At 49.3% G+C, this 25,465-nt stretch overlaps 1 protein-coding gene across 1 annotated transcript in view; it reads right to left on the reverse strand.

Annotated features, from left to right (window-relative positions):
- Positions 1–25,132, reverse strand: part of Iqgap2 (IQ motif containing GTPase activating protein 2) — a 236,914-nt gene extending 211,782 nt beyond the window's left edge. Inside the window, exon 1 of the mRNA XM_048368331.1 lies at positions 24,988–25,132. Within this exon, the coding sequence (XP_048224288.1) occupies positions 24,988–25,033 (46 nt within the window). The 5' untranslated portion in view covers positions 25,034–25,132. The remainder of the gene's footprint in view (positions 1–24,987) is intronic.
- Positions 25,133–25,465: the final 333 nt, after the last annotated feature.

Genomic DNA, 25,465 nt, shown 5'->3' on the forward strand with positions numbered 1-25,465 from the left:
AAAGAAGCCAGAATGGAGCCGTGGCTCAAGTGGTAGTGTACCAGCCTTGAGTGGAAAAAAATAAAGGTCATGGGCAGCACCCAGGCTCGTTCAGGTTTCAGTAGTGGCACTTAAAATAAAAGTAGATACTTCAAGGAGTTAATTTCTATATTCTTTCCAGGAACAACAACAAAAAAGTGCACTGAAATGTGATCGATAAGACCTAGGGAGGAAGGGGATTACTGGAGGGAGGAAGGGTCAGTGGAGTCCCAGGGTGTGAGAAGGGAAGGACAGTGATTAAAACCACATGTGAACCACTACAGAGCCTCTGCAGCTGTGCTAGTCACTCTCTCGAGTCCTTTACGGGATGAGAGCAGCTCTCACAAAACCTGTGTGCAGTTAAGTACGATTGTTCCCACTTGCCAAATGAAGAAACCGAAGCTTGGAACCTAAGGGCCCTGGGTGATCACTTGTGGAGCCCGGAGAAGCACCACCACCAGTTTGGCTCCAGGATCTAGCTCTTACGTGCGAGCCTGTATCCCCTTCAGCTCTGACTGGAAGGCAACAGTGGGTGGCCTTCCCTTAAACATTGTCCTCCATCTAGCCCGAGTTCCTCTGCAGGTCAAGGAAATGAATACCGAGTCGGGATGCACTGAGGTGAGACAGGTAACACGAGGAAGTCCTGGCATCTGTAACTCAAGAGATCACTCACAGAAATACTCTGTCCTTCAAAACAGCCGCAGGAGCAGGTGTTCACTCCAACTCAGCGTCCATTACAGAGCTCATCTCTGAAAGCCTCACGTAGAATGCCCCCCAACTCAACTGTGTGTTTCTTTTAAATATCCTCAAATAGGGATCAGATGTGTGTGGTGTCATCTTGAGCCACGTGTAGACAATAAGATAGTAAATGGATTATTTGGTTGTTTTCATTAGATTATTCTATCCTTCCTGGCTTTCTAAAGTGAGTCTGATGGCAATTTCAATAGAAAGTAACAAAAAGTTAGACATGGGATTATGCGTGCCTGTAATCCCAGTGTTTGAGAGACTAAAGCAAGAACATCATGAGTTTGAGGCCAGTCTGGACCACACCGAGAGAAGTACCGCTCCAGTGAAAAATGACTGCGGGAATCTGCTGGATGCAAATAACAAAGCACCGAGGTTCCGGATTGGGCTTGGACATAAAATACCCTGGATTCCTGTGACATGGGATAGCATCAAACTTCACAGTGTTGCGGCAAGAAAGAAATGGTATTCAAACCAGCAGCTCACTGAATTGTTTAACAAGAGAATTACTTAGAAAGACACCAAGCAAGAATCATGAAGTACTGAAAGCAGGTGGCCACACGGAGCCATTGCTTCTGCAGGCTTGAAGGCTGGGGAGAGACTGCTGACCAGAATCCAACAAGAACTTGCCTACCACAACCGCTGAAGGAGAGGTCCACCTTCAGGACAGTGGCCAGGCAAGGAGCCCAGACACCACCTCCCACCGCTGAGAAGGGTGGGGACAACTGGGAAGGAGGGGCAAGGAGCCCATACTCATCCATGTGTGCTTCTTAAGGTACCATGCCTGGTGGGAGGAGTGACCAATAGGAAAACCAGCCTGCGGTCTCTCAAAGTTGTCCTGAGCCGAACTTCTCACGGTCACTGATTTTGTGTTTCTGACCATCTTATGTCGTACAGGAGATCCTGCCAGGGGCAGAGAGCACCTGACTAATTCACAGCTGGAAAAGAACACAGCCCAGCCTCTGACATGGGATAAGCTATGCTTGCAAGCTTGTGATCTGATACGATTTTAAATTCTGTAGTTATGTGGGGTGGGGGGGGGGGGAGAAACATGCATAATTCCAGTGCAACAGAGGAAATAAGTAGAGGAGTCTCCAGCCCTGCTGTCACCTGGTCCGTTAGCGACAGAAGTATGTGATGCCTCCAAAACCCCACCCCAGAAATGAGTTCAGATGCACACTAGCCTGACTTTGACAAATCATAGTTCTTTGCTAATGCCACTGAATTTCCTCGATTTGACTATGTAAACACAGCTAAGTCCATTTGGGAGATCATGCAAGCTTAAATACATCAAACCCAGCAGGAGTGTATCTACTCTTGACTTCTTTGAAAGCCATTATAGAAATGTCCTTTGCAACTACTGCACATTCCAGGAACTGGGCTCCCAGAGAAGCCAAACAGCGACCAGACCACCTGTGCACGCACCACACCCAGAACACCTAGACCTGATGCTGAAATATAAAAATATGTTGGTATTCCTAAGGGAACCGAACTAATGTATATTAGACATCAAAAATCACACAGAGCAGCCAGGCACTGGTGACTCAGACCTGTGATCCTAGCTACTCAGGAGGCTGAGATCTGAGGATTGCATTTCAAAGTGAGCTCCAGCAGGAAAGTCTGTGAGACTCTTACCTCCAATTAGCCACCAGAAAAGCAGAAGTGGCACTGTGGCTCAAGTGGTAGAGCTCTATCTAGCCTTGAGCTGAATAGCTCAGGGACAGTGCCCAGGCCCAGAGTTCAAGCCCCAAGACTAACCAAAACAAACAAACAAACACACACACACATAGTAATTCACCCTAAGAGCAATATGGGAAATACTTATTCATTTAAAAATTTAGCCAGCACAGAACTGTAAGAATAAGAAATCAACTCTTGCCAGGAGCCAGTGGAGGCCAAGATCTGAGGATGCTGGTTTAAAGTCAGTGTGTGTGTGGGGGGGGGGGGGGGGGCGCGGTAATGAGACTCTTATCTCCAATTAACTACCACAAAAGCCAAAAGAGGAGGTGTGGTTCAGTGGTTCAAGTGGCAGGGCACAAGCCTTGAGTGAAAAAGCTATAGGATAGAGGCCTAGCCCCAGTACCAACACACACACACACACACACACACACACACACACACACCCCAAAACAAGAGGAGGGATCCGTTTGTAGTTTATCATTCCCTTCCACGCTTTCTGTATCTAGGATGCGTCTAGTTCTTCACTTGCTGTACACGTGATCATCTTCTAGCCGCTGGTAAATGCACAGGAGATTAGGTAGGTGGTAAGAAGTGAAGCTCTGGACCTAATGACACCTTTACCCCTAAGAGGAAAGGCAACATCTCAGTCACTTCACACAGGGCTCCCCACCTCACCAACCCCCCACCTCCCGTCCACCCCAACCCACCCCTGCCCCCACCCCCGGTCACCTAGCTCCCTCCCAGGACCCAGAAGAGCCACAGGGACAAAGGGTAAGGGTCATGAGAGCAACACAACTGTTCTTCATGTGGCCCCCCAACTACTCTTCATGTGGCATCTGGGCTAGGAGAGTGGGTCCCTGACTGCCTGTCACCCCAAAGAGCTGAGCACCCCACACACAGGCCTCTGTAGTCTCTGGTCAACTCAAATCAGAAAGCCACCCCCCCCCCCCGCCCCGGGGTCTAAAACAGCAGGGCCCACCTCCCCCTTCCCATGCCCACTTAGGAAGTACAGCTACCTGCCTCAGGCTGTCCTTTTCAAGTGCTAATCTCACTGACTGCCAGGGAAACTTCCCGATGCCCCGGTCCATAACTCCCTAATAGTCTGCATGGCTGCAGATGAGCAAGAGGGCCATCACTGGCAAAGTCTATGTACAGTCAACCCCTCATAGACAAGCACAGACACACAGCACACACTATACCAGACTGTCCACAGCCTTCTGCCACCATGGTACTCAGATCTCCTGGTCATAGGTGCCAAGGTGTTTAGCTTACTAGAACCTTCTAACTCCAGTCTGGCCTGTAGGCCAAGTGTGGGCTTCCCCTGGATGCTCATTAAAGGCTCAGGCTGCAGAAGCTCAGCCCAGCCCAAGCAGAACTACAGCTGAACTGCACCCTCCCGGGACACATGTACATCCAACGTGGGCCTCCCCGAACCAGAGAACCGCTGAACTTTTCATCAGAATCAAACCTGTGAGACTAGGCACGGGACAAACCGTTTTTTTTTTAAAGGGTGGGAAGAAAGCATAATCCTATTCCCATCGGAAAGACCGCATTATTCACGCACTCATGAATGGGGAGAAGGGAGCCCGGCTTACTTTATTTCAAAGCCAAACCCAAGGGCAGGAAAAGTGAGTGAGGGAATTTCATTTGAAACCACCACCCACCATCACAAATGCAAATTGCCCCAGTTAATGGTACTATACTAGCTTAAGGTGGGAGGGGGGCCAGGCAGAAGACAGCCGCATACAATGAGATGGCCAGCCAACAATTGCATTTCCTTACTTAGAGTGGTGATTCTGGGGGGGGGGGGGGGGAGGGGGGGGGGCTGTGCAAGTACCATCTCAGAGATGATGCTACACTTTGCACAAAGCCCAAGTCAGCTCACAACTCCCCATGCCCCCCAAACCTCAGGCTAGGATCTAGCCAATCAAAAAAAAAAGTAGCACTCATCATCAGTAGTACCCAGGCTGAGGAAAGCCTGGGTGGAGGATTAACTAGAATGTCATTGTCTCTCACCTCTTGGGGCCCCTCCCATCACATACCAATCACCCCCCCCCCCCCACCGGGTTCTCTCACCAGTAAAAGCCTGTATTCCCCTCACTCCCCAAACACCCACCCCAGCCCTTTGCGGGCTCCAAGCAGAGCTGCTATTGAGTGTGTGACAGCCAGGGACAGAGATCCAGGCCAATCCTTTCAGCAGGAAGGGTCTCTTGTCCCCAGCTCATTACTCATGCAGCCCAGGCCTTAAGTTACCTATTATGAAGTCACGCATGTGCACTGAAGGCTGGAAGGGGCCTGGGAGGCCCTCTAGTCCAGCTCCCTTGGCGTATGAAAGGGGCTGCGGGCATCGTGGCATTTGGCACGCAGACCCTTCCTTTATGGCGGCGGGGGGGGGGGGGGCGGGGGGAAGGAGCCCTCATTTGCAGGAATACAGGAAAAGGAAACAATGGCTAGAGACAAACCTAGTGTCTGAAGGGTGAAGGGTGCAAGCAATCGTTGAAAGGTACTGCTTTGGCATTAATTAGCTCAACTCTCCTGACAATGCATCCTGCTTCTCCTTTACTGGAAGGCACAGGCATAATCCCAACTGTTTGGGGCTTCCTCTCTCCCACCAAGGATGGCCGTGAACACTGTCTAGAAAGCGAACCTCATTTCACACAACAGAGATAGACCATTCCTTACGAGCAGAACGGTGATACATACTGCTTTGCCCATTCTGGCCCAATTGACAGTGTTGTTGTGGTGAAATTACTACACGTTCCCTATTCTAGGTGTCTCAGCTCAGACAATCAGTTATAACCTTTATAACCTTTGTTCTGGGGCACACTGTTCCCAGGGACAACAAAGCTGCAAGCCTGGCATGCTTTTACAGAGACCTTAAAGTTAAACTCACAGGCAATTATGTCTAATTTGGCCTGTGCTGGTGACATGCCAACTGACCGAAATTCTGCTCACTAAAAATGACTGGACACTGATGAAGCAAATATGCTCCAATCTTGTGACTTGGGGGTGTGAAGAGAGAGGCTATTGGCACAAACCATGGGAAAACTGCTCTGCAGCAGACCCACGAAGTTACTTACCCAAAGGCTTTCTAGTTCAAACTCAGGGCATCCTCCCAGGGCTGCAAAAACTCACCCGTCAGTGTGGTGCGTCTGCTCTGAGCCAGGTGCGGTGTGATGGAGGACAGGGAGTCAGGTAGGAAAGGGTACAGAAGAGCAAGGTCAGCAAGCTGACCATCAACGCTCACTTCTACCTGAGACGCTAACAGCCCAAGTCAAGTCCCCACAAGGAGGGAACCCCTCTCGCAATTAGAAGGAATTACATGAAAATGTCATTTTTCCTTTCAATATGATGCCTGAAGAAGAAGACTGCAGAAGAGGAAATAGCATTCAATCTACAACTGTTAACAATTTGACGCATTTCCTTCCAGGCTTTTCCCCCCTACATTGCTTAACGTCTAACTTCCCCAGTGGATCCTGTTTTGTTTTGTTTTTCACTTCGTTATATAAGCATTTCTCCATATTATGATGAACTAATCTATTTATTTTAAATTGTGTCTGTGGTTCGCCAAATGGCAACACTCACAGCTGTTTGCTATTGAGACTTCAAACGTTTATGCACAACAGAAGGTAGTAAATAAAGAGGATGGAGAAAAGAAAGGAAACCAAACAATAAAAATCTTAATGAAGAGTCTGTCTCTCAGAATAGTCCTTTTCCCCAAGAGGACTGGGTTTTGAAAGCCCTCCTGAAATCCAACTGGAGCCCGCATAGGTTCCAGAAAGATCAGGCAAACTCAGAGAAGGAAATGGCAGGGAGATCAGAGCTTAGCACTGAGGGTGAGAGGTTCTGCTAGCTAAAGAGGAGAAAGCAGGGCGCCACGTGACTGCCCGCGGTCAGCTGCCATGCCTCTTGAGGGTCTACAGAACCCTTGTCATGGACAGCAGTCACGCCTCATGCTCCCTAGCCTCTCATCCATTCGCCAACACACCTACGCTTTCGGCCGCCATTCATTCAGCTGTCTCTGCCTCCAAGGATGTTTTCTTCTCCTGTTACTGGGTTCTCCCTCCACACCATTTACTGCACTCTGCGCTTTAGATCTGCCGTCCCATTTGGTCCTCGTGGTACCATCGGACAGGTACAGAGGAAACCAGAGCTGCGTGGTAGTAAGGGACAGTCACGCGACTATGAGTTACTGCGCATGGCCCTGGCTGGAAAGCCACAGGGCCGCCCAGAGTGTGTCCAGCGGGTGCTACTTCCATCTCACTTCCCCGCTCGCACAGTTTTGTGGACATAAATATGTTAGAAAACAAGAAAGGATAAGTAGAGAAATTAGATAAAGGGAAAAATTAAAATAGACAAGAACAAGGAAGGCAGCCGGGATATAAATACCCTGAGAACCACGCGTAAGCCCCTCACGAATTCTATAGTTGAGTTCCAGATTTGGCTCGGTGCTTTCTATTTGCCAAAGCAAAAGACAGAAAGTGGAAGTTCATAAACGAAAGTTATGGATTTATTTCAGAAAGTCCTGTTGCTATGGAGATTGTATTGGAAAGACGTCTGTCTCTGCCATCCAGCCTGATCATAGGGCTTCACAGAGAGCTTATTTTCTACTTAACTGTTGGCTAAACCTACAAGCATTGCAATGTAAATGTGATGAACCATTCTAAAAAGGACTACACACTTCCTGGTTCCCTTGGCATGTGCTAAAGTCACTGGGCACAGGTCTAAACCACTGAGTTACTTGCTCCTTCCTATACTGGAGGATGCTTCTCTGAACGTATGCTTGTACATACATGCATTCTCACTGAGTTGGCATCCATCATGGTTTTGTTTGACTTTTAATATCCCCAAGGCTTTATTATTTGCTGCTTATGTACCCTTCCCACTCTTTCTTCTTTCTGCTTTTGTGATGACACTTCAGCCTTGGTGATGACCAAGCCCAGATGTAAAAGCATAGACACCAGGACCGGGATGTAGCTCATTAGTACAGCCCTTGTCCAGCATGTACAAAGTTCTGGATTCCATCCCCAGCACCGCTAACAACAACGACAACAACATTAACTATAGTAGCAGACACCAGCCAATCCCACTAACTTTCAGCCTCTCCCTAGAGATACCCATTACTGTTCATGATTACCCAAAAGTCACTGTGCCAAGAAATTTAAGCTGTCTAGAAATCTACTTGATCTTAAATTTAATGGCTATCCTGAGTTGAAGACTAGTCATTTTTTATGGCAAGGACAAAAAAAAAGAAACTAGCTAAATGCCTTACCCAAAAGATAGGGTACCCCGTACCAAAGGCAGATTTTTTGCGATTGAATTCCACAGGTACAAAATCTGATGTCACATCATTCGGGTTCCAAGCTCACCCTGTCACTTCCTAGCTGTATCCTGGGTTAAGCGTTTTACTCTGTCTGTACCTCATCTTTCTCATCGGTAAACTCCTGACAATATTGCCAACCTCGAAGCATGGTTACAGGATTAAACAGGACATTTCATAAAAGTGCTCAGAACAGTCCTGGGCATGTTGGCTATTGTCAGTATTATTAGAATCTGACTGAGAAGGTTAAGTGTCTCTTCCTTTCTCTTGTAGCTATGTACACAAAACCACTTGTCCGGACCCTCTCACCTTCTACCAAATGTGAAACGTGGTCTCTTCAGTCTGTATGTGGGAACCAGAGACACATGGAAGACCTATGAAGAAGAGCAGGGCTTTCCACTGAGGTAGAAATGTCCAGGTTTCCAGTTTTACTAAGCTCTTCTGCAGAGCCAACGTTTTTCCTTGTTAAGCAACCATGGGAACTCAGTACATTGTACTTAGCACAAACTGCAACGTAATCATTAAGAGACAGCAACTCGGCTACATGGAATTAGACTGGTGATCTTATCATTCTCAGGTCATTGCCACCCACGGGGAAGAAGTGACTTTCCAAACCAGCAGGAAGCTTGGACAACACGCCTTTGCCAGAGCACAGCGAAGCCAGAATCCTCCTGACACACCTGCTGGGCCTGCGCCCTGAGCAATTAAAACCACTGCCGCTCACCTTCAGGAGAGGAAGGAGCTTCCCACAGGCAAAGCTCACACTTATCCAGAGCCCTCAATCTACTCCTCACACCCGTACCCCCAATAAGAACCACCATGCTAGAGGCCTCAAGCTGCCAGTCTCATGTTCACCAACAGAAAGGCCACGCTGTAAGGAGGCCACAGAAAAGATGGAACAAATACGACAGTGGTGCTCACTTGACACGATGTGGAAAAGGAACTGTCCATTTGGTGGGTGGCTACAGGAGGGAAAAACCGGGAGAGCGAGAGGGAAAGGGAGACGTGGTTCAAAAAGAATTGTACCTAATACCTGACTCTCATGTAACGGTAACCTCTCTGTATATCACCTCTACAATACCAAACATATATAGATGACACTCCAGAGAGAAACCAACAACTCATTTTAAAAGACCAGTTTCTAGTCAGGTGCAGTGGCTTCCAACTGTAGTCCCAGCTACTTAGAAGGTAGAGACCAAGAAGATCTTGGTTCAAGGCCAGCCCAGGCAACAGTTAGCAAGAGCCCAACTCCACCAATAAGCTAGGCATGGTGAGATATACCTGTCACCCCAGCTACACTGGAGGCATAGGTAGGAACACTTAGGTCTGAGGCCAGTCTCAGGCAAAAATAAGAGACGCAACCGAGCCAGGCACTGGTAACTCACGCCTGTAATCCTAGCTACTCAGGAGGCTGAGACCTGAGGATCACAGTTTGTAGCCAGCCCAGGCAGGAAAGTCTGTGATATTCTTATCGCCAATAAACTATCCAGAAAAAGCTAGAAGCAGTGCTGTGGCTCAAGTGTTAGAGCACTAGCCTTGAGCACCAAGAGGCTCAGGGACAGCACCAAGGCCCAGAGTTCAAGCCCCAGGATTGGAGAGAGAGGGGAGGGAGTGGCCCAACCTAAAAAAAAAATAACTGAATAATAATTTTTTTTTAAAGTGTGGGAGTGGAGGGGGTGAGTGGTTTAATTGGTAGAGTGTCTGCTTAGTAAATTAGAAGCCCTGAGCTCAAACCCAAGTACTGCCAAAAGAGGTGTGTGTGGGGGGGGGGGGGAGCAAAGAGGGAGAGAAATAGGGAAGGAGAGAGAGATTTAAAAGGAAATGACCACTTCTGGGGATAACTGCAGTTAGCTAGATTATCTCTGGTATCTCTGGAGCCAACAAGGAATACTGTGATATTATGTAAAACCTCCTTTAACTTAAAAAATACTGTTATTATAAAGGTGATGTACAGAGTGTTTCCAGTTACCTAAGGCAGGTAGAGTACATTTTTGAACAATGTTACCCCTTAAAACCTTCTCTAACTTTTAACATAGATTAATCCACTCATTTCTGGTTCTGATTAGCCATTTTGGAGCAGATCATGAGCCAGGAAACATCTTACTTTGCCCAAAGTTTCTCACAGTGAATATTTGGAGGAGGAGGTTAACAAACTGAAGCAATATTCCATTTTAAAAATCCCCTATGCACCAGATGCTGGTGGTTCACATCTGTAACCCTAACTACTACTTAGGATCTAAGGATCTTAGTTTGAAGCTAGCCTGCTCAATAAAGTCTGTCAGACTTTTATCTCCAATTAACTACCAAAAAGTTGAAAGTGGAGCTGGGGCTCAAGTGGTAGGGTACCACCCTTGAGCCAAAGAGCTAAGGGATAGTGCCCAGGCCCTGAATTGAAGCCCCAGTACTTGCATTAAAAGAGAGAGAGGAAAAAAATCCCTATTTCTCAGAGAGGTAGCGTGTGACTTCCTTATACACTATTTCTACAGACAAAAGGCAAAAATAAATAATGTCAGTTCTACATAGTGACAATAAAAAGTAGACTCCAGTCCTTGTCACCTGATGTCACCAAGACATTAGTTTTGCCACAACTAGATTTTATCCACATTTCTCCTTATTCTGTTTAAAGATAAGATAGAGACACACAAGGCCCCCCACAAGGTTGGCTAAAAGAAGTCTAAGGGCCCATATTCTACTTGAATCCTCCTCAAGCTTAGAGACACTTTGCCCTTCCAAGTAGTCTTTAATTCACGCCACTAAAAGTGAGAGGGTACACACCCAAAAGAAGGGGAAGCAAGCACTTGAGTGATGTGTACACACTGTTCATAGCGGTGCTAAGGTGAAAAGCACCTCCGTAAACAGAGGACTGGACGAAGCCAAATGTGGAATACACGCATAGCACCCATAAAGGGGAATATTACTCAGCCTTTAAATGAAAGGAAATCTTGGCACAGGTAGGAACTCTAAGGACATGCGGAGTGAAATGAGTCATTCACAAGAGGCCCAGCACTATAGGGTTGCACTTCTGTAAGGCTCCTGGAGCAGTCAAATTCATAGAGACACAGAGTAGCATGGAGGTTAGACAGCGTGTCTGGAGGAAGAAATGCGAGGTTATTATTGAACCAATGCAGAGTTCCCGTTGGGAGGACAAAAGTTCTGAAGGTAGCTGACGATGGTGGTTACACAACAGTGGGATAGTTATACAACAGCGTGAAGGTACTTCTGGTGCCTCAGGCTGCACACTGGAAAATGGTTACAATAAGAATGGTGTGTTGTGCGGATGTCACCACAATGAAATACACACATCACCTGTGGAGCTTAAGTCAATGGATTTCAAACCTTGGCCTCACAGTGGAGAATTTGAAAAATAACCCCCTCATCACTAGAAGTGGGAGACCCGACACCGTGCCCTGCTGCGACCCACGTAGAGGAAAAGAGTCACTCCGGAGACACTCGCGCCTGGAAAGTGGCCTGTCATCAGCGGATGGAGAGGTGGGGTACTTACTGCTCCAGCCCCGGGGAGCCTGAAGCGGCAGAGCAGCTACAGGCAAGCGAAGGGGGGATCTGAAGGGTAGTTGGGGAAACTGGGGGGGGGGGGGGAGGGATTTATGTTGTCCCACAGAACTGGGAAGGATGTCCAATGTATTCTTCTCTGAGATTCTGAAGATTCAAACATGGAAAGACAAAATACAAGAAAAACACCAAGCTGGAGCTAAAGAGAAGGTCAATCTTTTCTCCTGATGTAGAAAGAAGCTCCAAGACTGGGGGCTATGGTCCAAATGGTGGAGCACCAGCCTTGAAAGTAGGAAGTGCTGAGTTCAATCCCCAGGACCAAAGTAGGGGGGCGGGGGCGGGCTACTCAGAGAAATCAGACCTGACAGAAATAGTAATTGGTACCTCAGTCCAAATCTCAAGATGCCAGAAGCTGCCCTGGCTGGCACAGTGCCCCACGTCTCTCTAATCCAGCCTGACAGTATCTCCAAGGTTACTTTTCGAATGTGGAGTGGTTGGAGCTCAAGTTTGAGGCCAGCCTAGGAAAACCCTATCTCAAAAACGAAACGCAAACAAAAGGGCTGGGGATATAGATCAAACTGTAGAATTCTTGCGTAGCATTCATAGATGCTGGGTTCAATCCCAAGAACCACATAATAAATAAATTACCATATAGAAGCAATGTTAAGTTTCATGTCTTTCCTGGAGTTTACCTCATCAAACATGAAGTTACAGCCAGAGTCTACACTGGAGAGGAATATATAAGCTCAAGACCTCTAAATAAGCAGCCAATTCAAACCAACAAAAGCAAACACAATTCTGGAGACTCAAGGAAAAAAGCTTTAAGGCTATCTCCTTGAATTTTCATTACAAACAAAACAAAACACTGTATCTTCACACATTCTTTTTAAAAATATAAACATGGACAGTCAGTCACCAGGGGCTCACGCCTTGAAATCCTAGCTACTCGGCAGGCTGAAATCTGTAGACTGTGGTTCAAAGTCAGACTGGGCAGAAAAGTCTGAGACATCTCCACATAACCAGCAAAACACCAGAAGCAGAGGTGGCGCTCCAGGGATACAGTGCTGGCCTTTAGCAAAAAAAAGTCAAGCGAAGGCACAAAGGTCTGAGTTCAAGCCCTTATACTAACATACACACCATGCATTCATTCATTCAATTAAAACCAAACATGTTTTTCATTTGGAAAACAAAATTCATTAGTAAACCCATAACAAAAGCAAGAGCATGTTTCTATTAGCTCTGTGATGGCCTTTTCTTTTTAAAAAGAATACTGTATTGTTATTGTTAAGGTGTAGTACAGAAGGGTTACCATTTCCTAAGTCAGATAGAGGACATTTCTTTATTTTCTTATTTTTATTTTTATTTTTTGCCAGTCCTGGGCCTTGGACTCAGGGCCTGAGCACTGTCCCTGGCTTCTTTTTGCTCAAGGCTAGCACTCTGCCACTTGAGCCACAGCGCCACTTCTGGCTTTTTGTATATATGTGGTGCTGGGGAATTGAACCCAGGGCTTCATGTATAGGAGGCAAGCACTCTTGCCACTAGGCCATATTCCGAGCCCCACGTTTCTTTATTTTCAATGTCACCTCTTCCTTGACCTTCCCCCAGCTCCCTCCTCCTGTCTCTGTCCCCAGTACATAGGTCATTTTCCACAGAGTGCACACTGAATAGCATGGTTGCTTTTGTTCCTCCTTCCTCCTTCCCCTTCTGCACCCCTCTTTACCCCCCTCAAAAAGAGCAAAAACAAACAATAACAACAAAAACGTGTTTCCACTTCCTGGAATTCACTTTAATAAATACCATTTTAAATGTTCAGAGGCATGACACCTTTGGCTTCCTCCTCCTTTAGTCTGACAGTTGGTGTGTGCATGTCCACAGTCCCGTATAGTTTATCATGTAATGACCCTTCCTTGCACAAACTTCCCGAGGTCTCCTAGCCAGGCTGTGGGGAGCTACCTTTCTGGAGCTTTCCTGGGCACCAGGTTTTAGCAGGTGAGACATGGCAAAGCTATTCCGTGAAGCCTGATATGTACTGATACCTTGCCAACCAACCCTGCGGAGCCCGCTCAGGAAGCCCTAGGCTGAGGGGAGCAACGAACCAGTGCTCTGCTTGAGTTTCCAAGCATGCTGATGGCAACGGCCCCTTTGAGGGCGGTGAAGCACAAAGGGGTGAGAAGGAATGATCCTATCAAACACTGGAATAAAAGAGAAAGTGAAAACAGGTGGGAAGGAGAAGGGAGCGAGCGGAATGGAGGTGCAATCTGGAAGTCAGTAACTAAGATTCTCCTTCCTATTTCTTTTTTTCGGTGCTTGGGAACTGAGCTCAGTGTCTAACCGTGTACTGGGCTAAGTGCTCAACCACCGAGCTGCATCCCCCGTCCTTAAAGGCGCTCTGTCTCCAACAGTTTCCACGTTCCACGTTCAGCTGAGCTTCTTTAGGTCCAGAAACCTAAAGCCTGGCTCGCTTCTCAACACGGTGACCCTTAGGGCTGTGAGATGAAACCAGAGCTCCTTCTCCAGCTCCTTCCCTCCCTCTGCAACCCCCCAGGCCAGGCTTCTCCAGCTCCTTCCCTCCCTCTGCCATCCCCCAGGCCAGGCTTCTCCAGCTCCTTCCCTCCCTCTGCCATCCCCCAGGCCAGGCTTCTCCAGCTCCTTCCCTCCCTCTGCCATCCCCCAGGCCAGGCTTCTCCAGCTCCTTCCCTCCCTCTGCAACCCCCCAGGCCAGGCTTCTCCAGCTCCTTCCCTCCCTCTGCCATCCCCCAGGCCAGGCTTCTCCAGCTCCTTCCCTCCCTCTGCAACCCCCCAGGCCAGGGCTGACCACAGCACTGGCTGATGAGGTTAGTGATGAAGAAGAACTGACAATCTGAGACAGACTCAGGCCTATGTTAAGCAGCCCTTTCTCACGTAGATGACGTCGGAAATCCTGCGTACCAGTGGCAGCCATGGTCAACTTAACCCTGGTAAATCCAGAGCAGTCCCTCACAGGTCACACTCGGGTATGCATGCCAGTGACAGCTCCAAGACCATTCTGAGGCCACATAACATGAAACCCGGAAACCCAAACCCCCATTAACTTTACTTGGAACCAGTACTAGAAAATACTGGGGTTTGGTTCTGTGGCACAGTACTGGGTTTGAACTCAGGGCCTCTCGCTTGCTCCACTTCCTTGCTTAGCTGGCATACAACCTCTTGAGTCACACCGCCAGCCCAGCATTTTGCTGGTTAATGGAAGGTGGAAGTCTCATTTTTGCATGTACTGGCTTCAAACCACAACTCCCTGGATCTCAGCTTCCTGAGTAGCTAGGATTACAAACATAAGACACCAGCCCCGGCCGGCCTTGGTTGCTGTTGCTTTTTAATGCATACATACACAAGGATAAATCTGATCCCCTTCCACCTTGGTTAGGTTAAACTCTATTTCCATAAAAATAACAAGCATGTTCCCAGGCCGGCCCCCAAGCCCGCAGCCATTGCTTCCCATCCCCGATCGCCCTTCCCTTCTAGGACAGCCAGGCCCATGCCGCCAGCGTCTCCAGACACCCCTGTGACAGCCCAGGCGGCAGTCCTCGCTAGACCTCGTGGCCCACCGGTCAGTCCCGGCCTTCACTCCTGACTTGGGGCCACCCCTGGTGGCCCCAAAGGCTGGACGCGATGGGTGCGATGCTCTACCCCAGGGGCACCCCGCCATGCTCCATCTGTAAGCCCTGGAGCCTGATGCCAACAGGTACTTCCCTGGATGAATTGTGCAGGCCCCCCTGGGTGAGCCTTGTCAGTGGGGTCCTTAGGGTCAACACTTCTGGCCCTACGGGCTGGACATGCTTGGCTGGACTGGCCTGCGGCTTCCACACAGGCCCTGGCTAAATTGTCCCTGGATAGGAGACAGGGACCCTAGCTGTGCTAATCAGGCCTCTGTCCACTGTGCCAGGAGCAGAGGAGACAAACCCAGAATCTCTCCCCGCCCCTCCCCCATGTCCCGCTTTCCCCATGGGTGCTGCTTTGTGATGGACAGCCTCGGGGAAAGGGCACGCAGCAGCCTCCGGGCGTGAAGCCCACCGGAGTCCCTCAGCAACTCTGCGCCTCTACACCGCCAACACCGTCTCTGCAGCGCTGAGTCTCTGTTCACGTGTGCAGGTGTGCAGGTAGGCATGTGTGTCTATGTGGGCGGCTGGGCATGTTGGCATGTGTGATGGGCGAGTCAGCCCAGGACTCCCTTGTCTGAGCCCACCCTTCCTGAGCTCTGCACCCTCTGCTCCAAGAAGAACAGCCTAGGTGAACGGGTCAACAGGTGAACTCCGAGGAGCAGGTTTCAGGTTCCAGCCTCTTCCGGTATCCACCCATGGGTTCTCCCACCGCAAGATGGCTGGGAGCCAGGTTTTGCCACTCTGCCTCTCAGGGTTCTGTCTTGGCCCGCTGCCAGAGCCTACGGGGCAAGTTTGGAAAGCCACCTTTGGGGGCCTTCTGCATCCCTTGTCCTTGGCTGTGTTTGGTTCTGTTCTTGGCTGCCCTCATTCAGGCAGGCCTCACCTATACAGCCTGTTCCTCACTAAGGCTGTCCCCCCCCTGCCTGTCCCACAGCCTACCACTGTAGTCAGGGCTGCCCACGCCTGCCCCAGAGCCCACTCTCAGGACATCCCCCCCCCCCCCAGCTCTCCTGGAGTCCCTGCCAGGGTGAGCTCAAGAGGAGGCTGGTGTCCCGAGGAAGGGGGACCCTTCCTGAGACTATGCCCAGGCCCTGGGGAGCCCAGCACTGTGCTGTTCCCAGGCAGAAGACTAGGGATCGCGGGTTCCAGGCCCTCAGCCTTTCCCTTCCCACCTGGAGGCCCCTAGGCCCCGCAGCCTGGCCCCAGCCGCGACAGCGCTGAGCTCTGCCCACCCTGGATAGTGCTCACGGAAGGCCTCCATCCTATGAATTCAGGGCTTATTTTTCTGACTAAGGAGAATCAAAAGTGCCATGTGATTATTTTTTTTAAATAACAAGAGTTTTTAGAGGTTAAATCCACTTTCTGCTCCAGTAGGAAAGGAAGAGCAGTGGGAAGATAAATAGAGAACAGCAGTAGACAAGGGGAGACCACCACTGCCACCCACCATTCAAAGGCTGGGCCTATGCATTCATTTAACCCTTCAAACGTACACTTTCCCATCCACATTTTTCAGTTGAGGAAGGTAAGACACATAGAATTAAAATAAGTTGCCCATAAAAAGGTCTAGAATAGACCTCTCAGTGGATCACCATAGCTCAACAGCTATGTACACATGATCATATAAGACGAGGATAAGCAAAAACAACTGCAAGAGAAGGACACAGGAGGACTCTATTGTTGATGTTACATTTAAAGTTCTAGGTGAATCTTCTTTGGTGTAAGCTACGTGGTTACTGTATATGATTTTGGTACACTGGGTATTGTATATATGCCTACCGGATCTAGAGAAGGGAAAGAAAAATGAGGGTGTAAGATATCACAAGAAATGTACTCACCGCCCTATTATGTAACTGTACCCCTTTTGCACAACACCTTGTCAACAAAATTTAATTTAAAAAAAATAAGTTGCCCAGATCCACAGGGAAGGCAAACCCACATGAAATGTGCACCTGACACTTGAAAGCTCTTGAGACCCATCTGCTAGGCCATGGAAATAAGTTTCTCATTTAGACAAGCAGTAAAGATATATTAAGCAAAAACAGTAGCGATAGCAAATATTTCTTGAACAGAGGTACCAGGATACCAAGCTATTTGCTAGATACGTAAGTGTGAAAAATACATGCTTCAACTTCAACCACATGCTAGTCAAGTCCACTTATATTAGGGGATGTATTAGCATGACTACAGATTTAACCCATGATGCCAAAAAAATACAAGAACTGGGACAAAAATTATCAGGAAGTAACTAGTCTACCGAGTTTGTGTGTGTATGTTCTGAGATGAAGCACAGGGCCCACACACACACATACTAAGGATTGATTGACTGATGGATCGATCAATCAACTGAGACAGGTTCTTGCTGTTCTGCCCAGGCTGATCTCAAACTCCTGGGCTCTGGTGATTGGCCTGCCTCAGCCACCCCAGTAGCTTTGAGCACAGATGTACAGCACCATGCCTGGCTGATGTTTGATGTTATGTAAAAATATGTTCTTTCAGAGACTCTGCAGTGGCAGAAAAAAAAAAAGAGAACAATTCAGTTTTCTCTTTTGGGGTCTCAAGCAAAAACAAACAAACAAAACTACCAACATCCTTTATACAATAGACAGATCTGTAGTTGCCTTGCAAAGAGGAAATGAGCTATGCATACTTATGCCTATTGAATCATGTTTCTGCTTAACATATTCAATAGTTCTCAAAATTGTGAATGATGAGGAAAAAAAAAAAACACCTGTATACTGTCCTGGAGAAAAAAGAAGACATCTTCCAATTCTTACTGTACACCCCAAACCCAAGGAATAGAAGCCCTGAATTTCGAAGCATGGGGCCCCCTTTTACACAAGAAGCCCCCTACAACTCACTCATCCTTGGCTTCACACTGGAAACCCTAACAATTTTTTTTTCTTCAAAATCATATTTGTCTCCAGAGGAGGGACAAGTAAATCTTATTAAAGCCACATCAAAACAGATTGTATAAAAATAAACAGAAACCCTGAAAGAAATCAGTGCCTGGGTTTGTAGGTGGTGCCTGAGCATGCTCAAAGCAAACCCAAGGAGAAATGCTTATGCATAAAGCATTCTGTAACAGGCCCATGTGTTTTCACTTACTTGACAAAAAACCTGCCAACATGGTGAAGAGTAATAGTATATTAGAAATGTCCTTTTACCCTGCCAATGCCCTCATGCAGCAACACCACCTGCAGGCTTGTTAAATTGAAGGGGGGCGGGAGGAAGGCAGCCCCAGAGTTCCTGCAGGTCTGGGTGGGGCCACGCATCTGTCTTTACAAGTTTCAGGCAACATTTTGCGATTGCTGCTCGGGCCACTGGCTCTTTGAAAACCACAGCAATGAGGAAGAAACAGCTGTTTGCTACTGTTAACACCTTGACAGGAAGGGCAGTATGTAACACACGACTGTCAAATTATATTTGATCTTAGCCAAGAAGTGATACATGATGTTAGCGTTAGAGAAGAGTCAAAGTAGGTTTTGTAAAATCGGTGAGCCTCTGGCCAAAAGGAGTCTAACTATTGAAAAAGCTCCTCAGACAACAGCGAACAAACTGGAGACCCCATCTTTTCGCCTTTCCTTTCCTCGTTCTTCAATAAAACTAGGACATTGTCACTGGAAGTCATTACATCTCCTGTGAAAGTGAGGAGAGGTGAAAATTGCCAGAAGTAATGGAGAAGGGAGGATAAAAGAGGAGAAAGAAATCTTATCCTCAGACAATTTAGTGGTCTAGATCTTCACTCTGCTTTAATTATATCTGTTTTTCTTACCTGTTCTTAGGGAAATCTGTCCTTAGCAATGTTGATCATCCAGAAAACATTCCCAAATCTAGCCAGGGGAGACAGCATCAAGCCTCCCCCCCCCCCGCCCCTCAACACACACACCCAACACCTAGATTTTCCTCCTCCCCAAATGCATTGGGCCACTCATCCATGAATAGCTAATAGGAAAACAAAAAAACTTTTCTAAGCATCTCAAAGAGCAGACAGATACTTCAGTGAGGGACTGGCTCCAGCAATTCACAAGGTAACCCATCTTGACTTCTGTTGCCCCTAAAGGATTCCATGATCTGCCTTCTTGCAGTTACTTTCCCACCCACTGCGTGTATCCACAGATCTAAGCCTGAACCCAGCAAACTACCTCCACAACAATTCACACCCTACTTCCTCAAGGTCACCTTCAACATCAGCACCTCTAGGAGGCCTTTCCATTCCTAAATCCAAGCCCATCCTTCTCACACTGTCACTTCTACTGAAACTGCACTCAAATATAAGCACTGTTGCTTCTCTCCCAGATTCCCATGCAAACGCTGTAACTACCTTAGTTGCAATCCCTTCTTCTACAACATTCTGTGCATAGTAGCTGCTCAATTCACGGCATAAATACATTTTTCTCAGGATGATGAGCCAAGAGCTACATGGGTCACTGCCAGGGGGTCTCTGATTCCACACATGCCCCAAGAACTCGGGCAGTCAAAGGTAGCTGGAATTTAACCCCACCTCTGTCAGCTCCAAAGCTCTGCCTCAACACAAGACAGCTCCTCAAGAGGAGAAGATAAAGGAAGAGCAATAAACACCAGGGAGGGTAGTGCATGCCTGTAGGGTCTGGGGCGTCTGAGTCAGGAGGATCACAAGTTTAAGGACAGCCCAGGCTGCATAGTGAGACCTTTAAAAAAAAAAGTAATAATAATAAATGAATAAAAAATAAGATGCAATAAAGTAATAGTATCAGAAAGTACCCAGCTTACTAGTCAGAGGCCCCACTACAAGTTGCTGCCCCATTTCTTATCACATGCAGACTTTAAGACATGGCTGATATATATATAAATTAAGTGTATTTTATAAATAATCCCATTTGAAGTCATTGGTACATTGGTATATTAATCACGCAAAAGCCTCTCTTTCACTTCTCAGTGAACTGGGCTGTGTTCGTGTATTCATGAAACCCTCTGACAAATCTGAAAGTGCTCATGTTCTTGTCTATCTGTTTTCTAGGGTAAAAAATAAAGCAGCAATACAGATTCTTAAAAAAAAAAAAAACTAGCATGCATCTTCCAGGCAAAAGCACCTGGCTCACATCCTAGCTACTCAGTAGGCTGACATGGGAGGTTTGTGTTTCAAAGCCAGACCAGGTAAAGATCCAGAGCAGAGCTATGGCTCAAGGAAAAGCTAAGGGGTAGTGATCACCCGGGCCCCAAGTTAAGCCAGTACCCATACATATATACCAAAAATAAATAAATAAAAATAAACTACCCTGCGTCTGTGTTACCCAGAGAATGCCATACAAATGGCTACAGGTTTCTGGACTTCGAGAAAATCAGGACCAATAGCTAAAAGATGTAGAAGAAGACAAGCTCCCAATGGCTCAGGCCAGACAAGCTGGCAACAGAGAGAGGACAAGGAAAGGCCTCTTTCTAGGTCTGACCACAGCACTCCACAGCTAGCTGTGTGGCCTGGACACAATGCCATGACTTCAGTTTCTCTGGCCTTCCCCCTAACAAGCAATTGGTAGTGATAATCTAACACATGGAAGGCCCCCAGCCCTGGGGAAGGTCACATGCTAACTGCTCCCTCAGAATGTTAGTGGCTTTCGGTACTCTTTTGGTTACTAGACGAGCATTAGATCTTAGATCTGTATTTGTGATTAGATTTGTATGCAAGCCTTTAATGAAAAAGTACTGTCAACAGGCAAGGAGAAGAGAGACGGCCAGCACCAGTGGCTCGCGCCTGTAATCCTAGCTACTCAGGAGGCTGAGATCTGAGGATCGTGGTATGAAGCAAGTCCAGGCAAGAAAATCTGCAAGACTCTTATTCCAATCAACCCCCAGAAAACCAGAAGTGGTGCTATGGCTCAAAGGGCTAGGGCATTAGCCTTGTGCGACAAAGCTCAGAGACAGTAAGAAGCCACAGTAAATCAATAGTTCCCTGGAGAAAAAGAGGTTAGCTAACACCTCAAATCACACTAAATTTTAAAATGAGCTTGGAATTACAAGCTTAAACTCTCCCAAACAAGTCATTTTGGCTAACAACACATGTAATTAAAGTTAAACGCATACTAAAGTAACACTTTAACTATTGACCTTAAAGACCCTTCTGGAAAAGTTCAACCAAGACATGAGGCCCATGAAAGAATGGCTTGACTTTGTCTACCCAAAACAGCGGCCCAAGCAGCACAGCCCGTGTCCTTCCTCCGAGGAAACAGAAGTGCTGATAGCTCGAGCTTCCCATACATACGCAGATTCCATTTTACCCGGCTGGATTGAGCTAGTGAGAACTCACATGTCTCCATCTCAGATGGGTAATTGCAACGGAGCCTTGACCACCCAAGATCTCATCCAGTTACCAGGTGATTTCGAGCCCTCAGCATTCAGACAATAGTATTCTTCAAAAGCTGATAGCCGCAGCTGCGTGTGGTGATGCAGGCCTGTTATGCTAACCCCAAGAAAAAGCCTATGCCTCTAATCTGAAAAACAAATTATAAAAGCAAAGGCTGTGGGGGCATAGTTCTGGCAGTAGAGGGCTTACCTAGTGGTGGGAGGTCCCTGAGTTCAAACCCCATTGCCCTAGTACTGCCAACAAAACAACCCTGGGTGGCATCAGTTAGGCTTTCCACTGACACACACACAAACACACACATACACACATGTGTGTACACGAGACTTACACTGCAGTTTTAAAACAAACAGGGAAACATAGATCACTATTATTTTCACAAAACAGAAAGGAAAAAAAAAAAGAATCTCTATTTTCCAGAATAGAAACCCACAGTTGTAACCATAGGTTACAGTGACAATCGGTGACCCACAGCAACACTGAAATGTTGATTAGATTATCAGTGGTGAGTGAAGTCATCTTTCTAGTCACGAAGCCCGGGTTGCTCTCCCAGGGCTTTTGATCTCTCAGGAAATAACTGGAAAGAGAACTTTTGACAGGTCATGGCAGCAACATGTTTTCAGAACGAATGTGGCAAACACAAGTGCTTCATGACAGCACCACCGAAGTTATTTGCAAGTCAGAGCTGAGCATCTGTGCTCTTTGGAGTTGGGTTTGAGTGCAGAATCAGTTCTGCACCTTCCTCTGCCTGTGTCTGCAGGAGGGGAAACACCTAGCATCTCCCTCTTCCCTCTTCCATTCGTTCACGGCATTGCATTACCAAGTTGGCATTTCAGCGTGGGGCTGGAAGCCTCAGTATGACACCACCGAGGGTCTATGTCCCTGGGAGAATCACACGATTGAAATGCAAAGTCGTTTATGCAATTTTAATTCAATGTTCCTGTGTACAAATGAGATTTCTGCAGCAATCCTGCATCTGTCAGAAAGTCGAGAAGGCTTGCAGCCTGCTGCAGAACACATTGAGAGATCCCGCAAGTGCAACTTCTGATGTGTTTTACAGACTCGCAGCCGGGCGGGGAGGGCAGGCCACGCAGCCCCGAGGCAGTTAATTTAATTACTTTGCATAGGAATTTGGAATTACTGAATGTCGACTGTGCAAGGGAGTCGAGCAGATGGCAGGACAAAAGCCCACACCTGACCCGAGTCAAACAATTTCACTGCAGCCACCAAAAAGTTTGTAAAGCCTCAAAAAAGTACACGAAAATCGTTCAGCATTGGCTGGAGGCTGGCGGCACTTAGGTGCTCAAGAGGTGACATGAACCAAGGTGCACCGGACTCTCGAGCCGACATATTGTTGAACTGTAAGCCCTTCATACAAGTATGGAAAGATAATACAATTATCATTTAAAATATGAGACCTGAGGATCCCAGTTCAAAAACATCCTAGGCAGACAAATCCAAGGGACCGGTATCCCCAATTATCCAGAAAAACACCAGGAGAGTAGGCAGGGCTCAAGTGGTAGAGCACCGGCTTAAAGTGGAAAATACTAAGCAAGACTTCAAGGCCCTGGATTCAAGCCCCAGTACTGGCATGAGTGGGCATGCACGCGCGCACATACACACACACACACGCACACACACGCACAGGTTCAGTTTAAGAAGGAAAGCCTGTGTGGTTCACTTGGAGGTTTTACTCAACCTGTACCTCCTTGCCAAACTAATTAAAAATAGCAAAAAAAAAAAAAATCCACAACCCTGTAACTCATGCAACAACAGGGCCAGGACAGCCACTGTGACCTTTCTGATAACAATCTCCAGCTGACTGTTGACAGGAGCCCCAGAGAAGAATTGTACTGAGACATCAAACCACCTCCTTTGGTATGAAGTGTCTACTGACACTCATATATTCTGCCACATTGCATGTGAAACACACTGTAAACATCCATTCACCAATCAGTACCGAAATCATGACAAATATGTTCGGGTGACAGAACTTGTAACAGCCAGACTCCTTAGTTCAAGGTGATGCTAAGGTCACAGAAACCTCAGCACACACGTCTGTTTTGGACTGTGGTCAGAAACCGCTGAATGGCAGCACTTGAGGAGCCCAGGGAAGGTAAAGTGACCCCAACAATGACCTCCAGATACCAGAGTGGGGAGGGAAGTCGCAGGGAGAAGTCCAAGAAAAGGGGCCCCAAGGCGTGAGCGTCCGGCCTTGCCAGCTCTGAGCCTCCTGATGACTTCTGAAGCCACGGGGCCAATTCAATAAAGGCCAGGTGCCCCCTCTGGGGCATGGCACGCACCGGGGTGGATGGGAAGGCAGCTTGCACTCCACACCTTCATTGTGCGCGAGGCTGCACTCTGCCCTGCTGATGAGCACTACCACGGGCCCACTCCCCCCTCTCCGCAGTCCTACCTACAGTCCCCCCAAGCTACAGGGAGGCTGCCTGACCTTCAGAGAGAGCTCTTCCCATGCAAGGGCTCCCGGAGACCTAAGGTTGACACTGCAGCCCGTGGAGGAGCCTCCGGGAGCTCGGCTGCCTGGGTGGTTTAACCCAACTGCAAACTAATGAAGGCTGCTGGGTCCTCATCCACAATCGAGTGCATTTCTCAGAGGCCTTTCTCACAGTCTGACACCGCCAAAGGTCATCTGGGAAAACTAACCTTTGACACTCCATTCCTTGCAAGACTGGGGGGTTGGGGGGGGAAGGGAACCCCTTTTTGAAAACTATGTCCATGGCCCTACCCACAATCCACACACACACACACACACACACACACACACACACACACACACACACCTTGCTGGCAGGTACCACCCCCCCCCCAACCTTCCTCTAAACCTGGCACCTTTGCCACCAAGGCCAATTCAAGCAAAAGATTAACCTGAGGCCATGGCGCGCGGACAGGGACGGCCCTGGAGAAGGGCGGCCCGTGTTCTGTTTGTTTTAAAGGAAATGCTTCCTGGCACATGTTTAGGACTCTGAACTCCCCGCACAAGAAGCCACGTGGTTGGTTGGCGCTAATCTGGCTTTCCGAGGGCAGCCCCTGGCGGGGGTGATCGACGCCATCTCCCCCAGGTCACGCGGGCGGGCGGCCGGTGGCCCTGCGCGCGGCGGTTCCCAGGCGCGCAGGGGGCCGGGGGTGGAGGAGGAGGGCTGGGCGGGGGGGGGGGGGTTGCCAAGTGTTCCCTTGGGCAGGAAGGGGGCTCCCACCTGCCCCGCTGGGCCCGGCTCTGGAGGCTCAGGTGAGCCCCGCAGGCGGAGCGGCGGGGCGGGGGAGGAGCCGCCGTCGCCCGGCCCGGGGTGCCCACCTGTGGCCGCAGCCAACAAACTTCCAGCCCCTTCTGGATCTGGAAGGAATCGGGTCCCTCGCGCCCCCACCTGGCCGGAGCTCCGCGGGCTCCTCACCTGATACCCCTAACCCCCCCCCTTACCCCCCCCCCACCTGGCCGGGCCCAGAGCCCAGAGCGCAGCCCCGGAGCCCGGGGAGCCTCGCGGAGTAAGGGGGGCGCGGGGGGGGGGGGTGCGGGCAGCGCCGGCTGCGGGAAATTCGGAATTTGGAGGGAAACGCGGGAAGCCGCCCCTCGCCGCGGCTCTTGGCAACTCCAGCTCCCCACTTGGCCCGCCACGGCGCTCCGGTCCCCCCCCTCCCACCCCCCGCTCTCCAAGGCGATCCTCGCCGCGGGGGGTGGGGGGCTCCCCAAGGTCGGCGGGCACCCCGTGCGCGCCCGGCGTACTCACAGCCATAGCGGGGTCTCTGCAGCGACGGCAGCTCTTCGTGGGGCATCCTGCGCGGTTCCGGAGCCCCCCCCGGGGCGCGCGCCCCGCGGCTCCCCTCGCTGGCCAGGCTCGCGGGCTCCGCGCCCCGCCGGCGCGCCGGATCCCCCCCCCGCCCCGCCGCCGGTGTGCGTGCGAGCGAGCGCCGGGCCGGTCCCGGGGCGCAGGGGCGGCTCTCTCCCGCGGGGCTCCCTCGCCGGCACCCGCGCCCGAGCGCGCTCGCCTCCCTCTCCCTCTCCCGCCCGGCGCCCGCAGCCCGCAGCCCGCCGGCCCGCCGCCCGGCGCCGCCTCGCCCAGCAGGTTTCCTTTCTCCTCCCGCCCGGCCCCGTTATTCACCGCGGAGCGAGCGCGCGCCGCCGCCGGCGACCCCTAGCGCGCACCGCGCGCACTGCAGGCCCGGCCCGGCCCCCGGCTCCCGGCCCCCGGCCCCCGGCCCCCGGCC

The sequence above is a fragment of the Perognathus longimembris genome, chromosome 19 (genome assembly GCF_023159225.1).
Source record: "Perognathus longimembris pacificus isolate PPM17 chromosome 19, ASM2315922v1, whole genome shotgun sequence".
Taxonomy (NCBI): Eukaryota; Metazoa; Chordata; class Mammalia; order Rodentia; family Heteromyidae; genus Perognathus; species Perognathus longimembris.